At 53.3% G+C, this 8,076-nt stretch overlaps 1 protein-coding gene across 1 annotated transcript in view; it reads right to left on the bottom strand.

The window, feature by feature from the left end:
- Positions 1-8,076, bottom strand: part of KIRREL (kin of IRRE like (Drosophila)) — a 23,486-nt gene that overhangs the window by 13,122 nt on the left and 2,288 nt on the right. The window contains exons 3-5 of the mRNA XM_010843763.1: positions 7,517-7,666; positions 1,895-2,052; positions 1-25 (exon numbers count right to left, since the gene is read on the bottom strand). Coding sequence (XP_010842065.1) covers positions 1-25; positions 1,895-2,052; positions 7,517-7,666 — 333 coding nt within the window. The remainder of the gene's footprint in view (positions 26-1,894; positions 2,053-7,516; positions 7,667-8,076) is intronic.

Here is an 8,076-nt window from a genome sequence, read left to right as displayed (position 1 = left end):
CCCTCTTCCCATCCTTCAGCAGTTCCTGGGGTGGGAGGATGAGGTGGGGAATAACGGTGGGAGACACGGTCAAGCTAAAAGCCCCTTCCTCTGTTCTTGGGGTGACCCACACAGAGCTAGGTTTGCTGGAGGGGCATTCAACCTGAAGCTCTGCCCTTCCTCCAGCCCCTACCTCCTCCTCAGGTTTAGGTTTTTTTTTTTTTTTTTAAACTAATAAACTTTATTTTTTAAGAGAAGTTTTAATTTTACAGAAAAATTGAATAGAAAATACAGAGTTCCCATATATCCTCCTCCCCAACCCCAGTTTCCTCTATTATTAACATGATGCACTAGTGTGATACATGTTACACCTGATACATAAAACAAGTAATGAACCAACATTGATACCCTATTACTAACCCCATGGTTTTAAGTCTCGTTCCTGGAATACCCTGAGTCCAACCCAAGCCTGTCCTTTTCTGGAAAGTCTTCCTTTGCTAATCCCAGCTCTCAGGACTCTCTCCAAGACTGAACGTGTGGCCCTCACAGGCAATCTGTCCTCCACACTGCTCTGGTCACATCCGCCTTGCCTCTTAGGCACTGTGCTGTGCATGGGTCTCTCCAGCTAGAACGTAAACTCCTTGAGGGCAGGGAAGGGACTCACAGGCTCAAAGTCTCATAATGGTTCTATGATACCCAATATGAGACATGATCATAGGACCCTTGGGCTGTTTTCCAAGGCTGTTTGCACACTGCCTAGGGGAAACCATAATATTAGGCAAAGTGGCGGCCCACAGTTTGACAGCAGTACAAGCGTCTTACTAGGCCTGACGCGGTACTGGAGCGGTACCGGCCCAGTGCAGTAACACTGGCTTCCTCCTGCTGCTTCAAAGCTCCATCTTCAATAAATATAAAAAAAAAAAGAAGGGGCAGTAGATGACAAATGGCCATTGACCAATCGGCTTGTATGGTTGCCAAAATATTTCAAAACATGTAACCATAGAGGGGAAAAATGACAGGGTTCTTGGTGGTGAGAAAGTTAAGCACCACCGAAGCCAAACTGTTTGTCAAATGGTGAACTGAAGGCCAGAGAGATGTGAACTGTCCGAGGTGACACAGAGTGTCCAGGGCAGAGCAAATCCAGCCAGTCCCTGGGGCCGCACAGGTGGAAGGTCTCTCCCCTCAATGAGAAGTGCCTCCTGCAGCATCTAGCAAGTGGCTGGGTACACCTGTGCCTGTCCCCAGCTGGCAAGAGGAGCTCCAAATAGGAGATCTGGATTCTAACTCCAGCTCCACCACAACTTTGCCACGTGATCCTGGGCAAGTCATTTGATGTCCTTCTCGCAACAGGTTACTTATCTATAAAACGTCCATATAATCGCTGCTTCCCCAAGCTCTTAGTTGTGCCTACTGGGAACATGCACCAACTAGAAGCTGGGAGAAGAAGGTTGAGAGGACCGTTAGCAAGAGACTACAGTCCGATCCAGGTATAAACCCCAGCTCTGCTGCGTGTCAGCTGTGTGTTACCCTGGGCAAGTCACCCAACCTCTCTAAACATCAGTTCACTCTTTTTGAATTGGAAGTTAACAGCTAACTTATGAAACCCCTGTGAGGATTAAGAGAGACTGTCCATAGACTTTAGCATGCACAGTGCCTGCTACACTATAGGTGTTTAATTAATGTAGCTATTCTCAATGTTATTCTTAGTCTCTGCTAACTACTGAATGGGCCTGAGAATTCTCTTGTCTGGACCTCAATTTGCCCAGCTATTTAATGAGAGGATCGGACCACATGACTTCTAAGGCCGCTTTCCACATCTCTGTTCTCCACTAGTCTGTGGTCAGATTCATGTGGGAAAGGGAAGGTGACCTAGAGGGCGGCCTTGGAGGAGCTGGGGGAGCAGGCAGGGTCTCACCGTGCTGGCCACAGCACCCTCCTGCTGTGTCCCGTCCCGGAACCAGAGGATGGTGGCAGCAGGCTTGGCGTTGAAGGCGCGGCATGTGAGGTTGTGGGGGATGCCTGCCTGCAGCAGGATCACAGGACCGCCATCAATCTTGGTGTCCTCTGGGGGGACTGTGGGGAAGAGCAGAGCAGAGTCAGTCCAGGATGTGGCCAACAGTGCCCTGAGGACAGAAAGCCCTGCCCCTGGAGGCATCTCTCCTACCGAACATCCACCCCTTGGTGGGACAGTGCCATCCTTACCCCCTAACTCACGATCACTGAATTGCTGCTCCTGTGGTCTGGGGGACCTGGCACAGAAAGGTGGCTGCTTCCAACGTAGCTTCTTACATCCATTCCCTCCTGTCTGCTCCTCTGCCCTGGTGCAGCTGGATGAGTGGGTCTATCATAGCAACCTCCCAAACGGACTCCCTGCCTCCAGCCCCTGCTGGCCTCAATCCATCCATCATGGCTGGCAGGTTATTTTCTCTACAGATCAGCCAAGTCTGTACTACTTCCCTGTTCAACCACTTCCCATGTCTACCAGCTGCCACGGGCATGAGTTGCAAGCCTTTTGACCTGCGACCAATGTTCCCCAGGTCAAGTCCTGCACTTTCCCACCTCCTCTTCTTGTTTCTGCTCCCTTCCCTCACAGGTTCTCTTGAACTGCTGTCCATACTGTTCACATCCCAGCTGCTGCACAGGGCCTTCCCCGCCACATCCCCCTCCTCAACCACCGCCTCTGTGCTTCCCAGGCAGTCACTCGAAGCTCCGAGCACCATCTATCAATAGCTTGTCTTTGGGTTCCTTATGAGGGTTATCCATGTCCCCTCTCCAACAAAACCATTATCCCTGGAAAAGCAGGAACTCCATCACATTAATATTTATACAGTCTCCGGTGCCTAGAACATGACCAAAGCAGGCTCTGGCTAAATGCTTAAGGAATCGAATCAGTCAGATGTTTGAATTAACAGGAAATAGGTCCCTGTCCTATACCCACAGGCTTTGGAACACTCAGGTGAACCAGGCTGCAAGTTCCCTGGGAGCAGGGGCTACTTTTTTCTCAAAGCCCTAAGATCTAGTGCAGAGGCTGGTTGATAACGCATCCTTGGGGCTATTAGCGGAATAAGTAGTTGATGGGATAAAGATGGAAGGATTTTTATTATAATTTTGGTATTTGGTATACCTCGTGTTCACCAGCCAGCAATGTGAAAGGGTATCGTTTGCTTTTTTGCCAGGAAGACCAGAGAAACGCAGAAGGCTCTTTCCAAGGGAGCCCTTGAGAGGAGACCCTGGGGTACCCATGAGGCCAGTCCTGGGCAGGGCTGTTCTGGAATTTATGAGATGACGGTCTCCATTTTTGGGGTTTCCAGGGAGAGGAACCTCTTGTAGCCCATCCCAGCACTTTGCTCAACTGGTGCACGCAGAGTGGGTGGGTGGGGCCAGCCCAGGATCTAGAAGTAGGCTGCCCTGGTTTCAAGTCCTGGCGCCTTTATTCATCCGTCAAGCGACCGCGGGTGACGCTGCCAGGTCAGTTTCTTTGACAGGGACATACGATGCCCATCCCCAGGATTCTCACGCAGGCCAGACGAGGGCGGAAGAGAGGCCGTCACGTGTGAGGTGCGCAATGTGTTCACGTTAGTGCCTCATGCAGGCCAGACGAGGGCGGAAGAAGGGCCGTCACGTGTGACGTGCGCGATGTGTTCACGTTAGTGCCTCACGCAGGCCAGACGAGGGCGGAAGAAGGGCCGTCACGTGTGACGTGCGCGATGTGTTCACTTAGTGCCTCACGCAGGCCAGACGAGGGCGGAAGAGGGGCCGTCACGTGTGACATGCGCAACGTGTTCACGTTAGTGCTCGGACAAGAGCCAGCAGTGCCTCCAGCTCCTGGCTGCCCAGTGATCTGCTTGCTGCATCCCGGGCTCTTCCTCTTTGCTCGCTAGTGTACATGGGTCCAATGGCAGATGGATGCAGATTGGCAAACGGGGTGAGAAGGAGAGAAAGGCAGAGAGAAATGGAGCTGCCACTCAGGCTCTCTTGGTCTGTGGGGGGCCCCTCTGAGGTCACACAGCGCTATCATACCCCAGGAGGACAGTCCTAGTTGGGCAGAAGAGGGGAAAGCTTCTTCTCCCATCAGCTTTCCCTTCCCTTGGAACATTGGTCCTCACCCTTTATTTAGGGAAAGACCGCCCACCTTTGTCACTAGCGCACCTTAGTATCTGAGGAGAAGAAAATACGGCCGTTGAGGTGTCTACTAAGCTTAGTTAGACAGCATGTGTCCAGGTGGTTATTTATTTATTTTTTTTATTTGGCTGTTGTTTTTCAGTCTCTATGTCATGTCCAACTCTTTTCGATCCCATGGACTGCAGCACACCAGGCTCCCCCGTCCTTCACTATCTCCCGGAGTTTGCTCCGATTCATGTCCACTGACTTGGTGATGCCATTCAGCTATCTGATCTCTGCCACCCCCTTCTCCTTTTGCCTTCCATCTTTTCCAGTGAGTGAGGCCTTAGTTGTGGCATGCAGGATCTAGTTCCCTGACCAGGGCTGGGACCCTGGCCCCCTGCATTGGGAGTTTGGAGTCTTAACCACTGATCCACCAGGGAAGTTCCCATGAGTGTGTTTATGAGCACATTTTTAGGATTTGAAACTTAAATTTGTATATCAATATTTACGTGTCTGAGGCCTCAGTTTCCTTGTCTGTAAAATTTCAAAAAGCACATTGACATCTGTTCCCCACAGTTCCTATTGGGAGAATGAAAGGAGATCAAGGGTGTGAAACCGACTGTAAATTGTAACATGATCGATAACATCTCCACCACTCACTGACCGCTCACCAGGTGTCAGCTCAAGCACTTCGTGCATAGGATTTCTTTGCGTCTTCACCACAGAGTATATTTCATTAATCCTTTCATGGTAAATACCATTGACTGCCCCCCAACCCCCATTTATAGACAAGGCACTGAGGTTCAGACAGGTCAGGCCAGTGTGCTCAGAGCTCAGCGGCAGGGCTGGAACGAGTTCTAGGCCTGCCGACCCAGAGCTGTGCTCATCACCACTGCACTCGAGGTTATTGCTGTGAATAATGAGGGAGCCGTGGGTCTGTAGATCTGTATTATGTCTGTGTCTGTCTGCCAGGGAGTGGGAGGCAGCTGCTCAGAGTTCTGCAAGGCCATTCTGTTGCCTGGGCTGGTCTGGGGTGGGGGGCTGACCACAGAGGGTTATAGCTGCAGGAGAGGGGAGGTGACGAGGCTGGCCATGTGCAGGGAGGCCGATTCCACACACGGAACACAGCACGCTCTCCACTCAGTCCTGCCCAGTCTCTGAGCCCCGAATGAACAAAAGCTGTGTCTAGGCAGGTGAGCAGAGGAAGCTGCACAAACTTTCCTGCCTTCTCATTGCCTCCATGTGGCTGCAGGAGGCAGGGGGTGTGAGAGTTCCAGAGAGACGAGGAAGGGACAGAGTGAGGGGAAAGGAGTAGACGGATGCATCTTCCATCTCTTTTACTCTTGGGGCCTCATCCACCTGAAACACCCAGATAGGCTACAGAGATCCACATCCTCAACACCCTCCAGATAAGCCAGCCAGCTCCCTGCTCGTGTAGACCTCCCTCACTGACTCAAAAGCTTTTAGACAAGATACTTCTCCACCAACGGTTCCCATTGATATTCTCCTCTGCCAGGAAGCCTTCCTTGATTGAACCAAGTTGCAGGATGTCATTACTAAGTTCCTGTTATATATCTAGGGTCTTGGCTGGCCTTTACCCATCTTTCGATATTTCTCTCTCTCTATGCTGGGGCAGGAGGGGGAAGGAACAGTATCAGGACCCCTTCATTCAAATGGCAGTCTCCAGTCTGGAAGTAGCATCTTCCAGGACTTAAGCCGAGGCAGTTAGGGAGGAGAAAAGAAGAGATAAGGTTTCGTAAGTATCTCGTGTTCCCTTGGAATGCCTGGTCCAGCATGGGGGCTCATACCCTCTCCAGTGAGGAGGGGAAGTTGATGCCTTAGCACTCCACACCTACCCTTGGTGGTCAGCTAACTCCTGCCCCCTAACCTCCATCCTGCTCGATGCTAATTCTCCCCATGTGTCTTCACCAGAGAGGAAAAGCGAGTCATCTACCAGCCTGGAGTCCTAGTCCTTCAGGGCCTTTACATCCAGAGAAACAGACTGCTGGGTCCCTCTGGTGCTCACTTATTCTGACACCTCACATCTGCCCAGACCTTCACAGTTTACAACTCCCACTCAGGGAGCAGCAAAGTGGCAGTTGCTAAGAAAAGGCCGGCATCATCATGCCATGTTACTGATGAGAAAACAGATGACCGGAGGTCACGACCTCTTCAGGGTCACGCTGCCAGAATGGCCTGGGTCTCCTGACTCCCATCCTACCTCTTCCCGCCATGCTCGGATGACTTGTCTCGTCCTCACCCTTCTCCCCCAGCTAAGAATCTTCCTTGTGTCCAGACTCACTTAGCTCAGCTCCCCGCTCCTTCCTCCCATCCCTTCTGGGGGGATTCCCCCACTTCAACGATTTTGGGGATAGGGAGAGAAAAGAGAGGGGGCAGGACAGATCAGATGGGAGCAGCAAAGAGAAAGGGATGGAGCAGATGACAAAAGGGAAGGAAGAGGGTTACAGGCAGACGGAGCCAAGCCGGAGACAAGTGGAGCAGAGTCAGAGGCCCAGGCAGAGCACCAGAGCTTGAGGGAGACAGAAAGATGGATGGAGCTGGAGGTGCCGCCAGGGAGGTGGGGGGCGGGGGGGTGAGGGCGTGTCAGAGCTGGCCTCATTCCGGTACTGGGTCCTGCCTGCCTGGTGCGTGCAGGAGAGGATCCCCTCATTATGCAAATAGCCCCGGGTGTTACCATAGAGGGACATCTGCTCTGTGCCCTGTGGGCGGCAGCCAGCAGGCTTCTTCAGAGACAAGCCCCCCTCCAGTGACTCCTGCAGACTCAGCCAGGACCCCTGCCCCACCCCCTCCCCGTTTCTCAGCCCTCAAGGCCCGATCCTTCCAGTTCTGCTCCCCAGTTCCCTGAGGAGGCCTGGAGGTGAAGTGGAGAAGGTAGGGTGAGTGCTGAGGACGAGAACAGAGGCCGAGAAGGGAAGAGGGGCTGAATGGAGGGAAAGGAGTGAAGGGAGCAGTTTCTGGGGCAGCTGCAAGGGAGAGAAATGGAGAAGCTTCCAACAAGCCCATCTGCCAGGAGAGGCCTGGTCTCCATTGCCCCGCCATGCCCCCAGTCTGGCAGGGGCAATTTATGTCCTGAAGGCGGAGCCCAGTCCCCGCAAGGCCTGGGCACAGGCAGGGCAGAGAGGATGCCAGAGCTCACACAGCCCACGTGTCCAGAATGGGTGCCCACGTGCCCATTTTTTTTCTCTTCTATCTGAACTTGGCTTTGGAAGGAGTTTAAAGGATTGGGGGAGGGAAAGCAAGGGAGATAGTCAGGACAGTACATGAGGCCAGGATCAGAGACAGAGAACTGGGAAATGCAAGAGGACATTGGGGAAGCGGGGGACAGCCAGGACACCAAGAGAAAGAGACAGTAGGAGGTGACGGGGCGGTGAGGGTGGAGGGGAGGTGCATGCGGGATGTTGGGGGTTATTACTGAGCACGGTGAGTTTCGCTCGCCGGGAGCGCAGGGCAGCCTCCGTGGCCTGGGTCTCGTAAGAGGCATCATCAGAGAGCTCGGCGTCTGTGATCTCCAGGTTGTACTGCCCGGCCTCTGCAGAGCCCACGACGCGGTACCGTGGCCAGGCTGCAGGAAGAGAAAGGGCTAGCCCAGGTGAGCCGAGCCCAAGCCTGGGGCTCGCCTGGACCGCCCTGCCCGCAAGGGTGCATCCTCTCCCCACATCAGGGCCCAGGGGTCTCACTGGGAGCCAGCACCCCTCCCTCCACCCTCTCCTGGGGCCCAGGGGGCCCTCGATAGGGATGAGGTCCCTGTGCAGACACTGCGATGTCACAGCCTCCTCCGCTGAGGCGGGGAGCCACAAAGCAGGACGAGATGAGGGAGAGCAGAAGGGGGAGCTGAGCAGGAGCAGATGAAATCTCCGAAGCTGTTTGCAGACAAATGTCTCTCATAATAATAGGAAAGAAAAGGCAAAAAAAAAAAAAAGGCAGACAGCAGGGAGAAAAGGAAAGGAAGAGGGGAGGGTGTGTGGGCACTAG

The sequence above is a fragment of the Bison bison genome, unplaced genomic scaffold (genome assembly GCF_000754665.1).
Source record: "Bison bison bison isolate TAMUID 2011002044 unplaced genomic scaffold, Bison_UMD1.0 scf7180017864186, whole genome shotgun sequence".
In the NCBI taxonomy this organism is placed as follows: domain Eukaryota; kingdom Metazoa; phylum Chordata; class Mammalia; order Artiodactyla; family Bovidae; genus Bison; species Bison bison.
The sequence above is the reverse complement of the archived record's forward strand: the minus strand, read 5'-3'. Positions and strand labels throughout refer to the sequence as shown.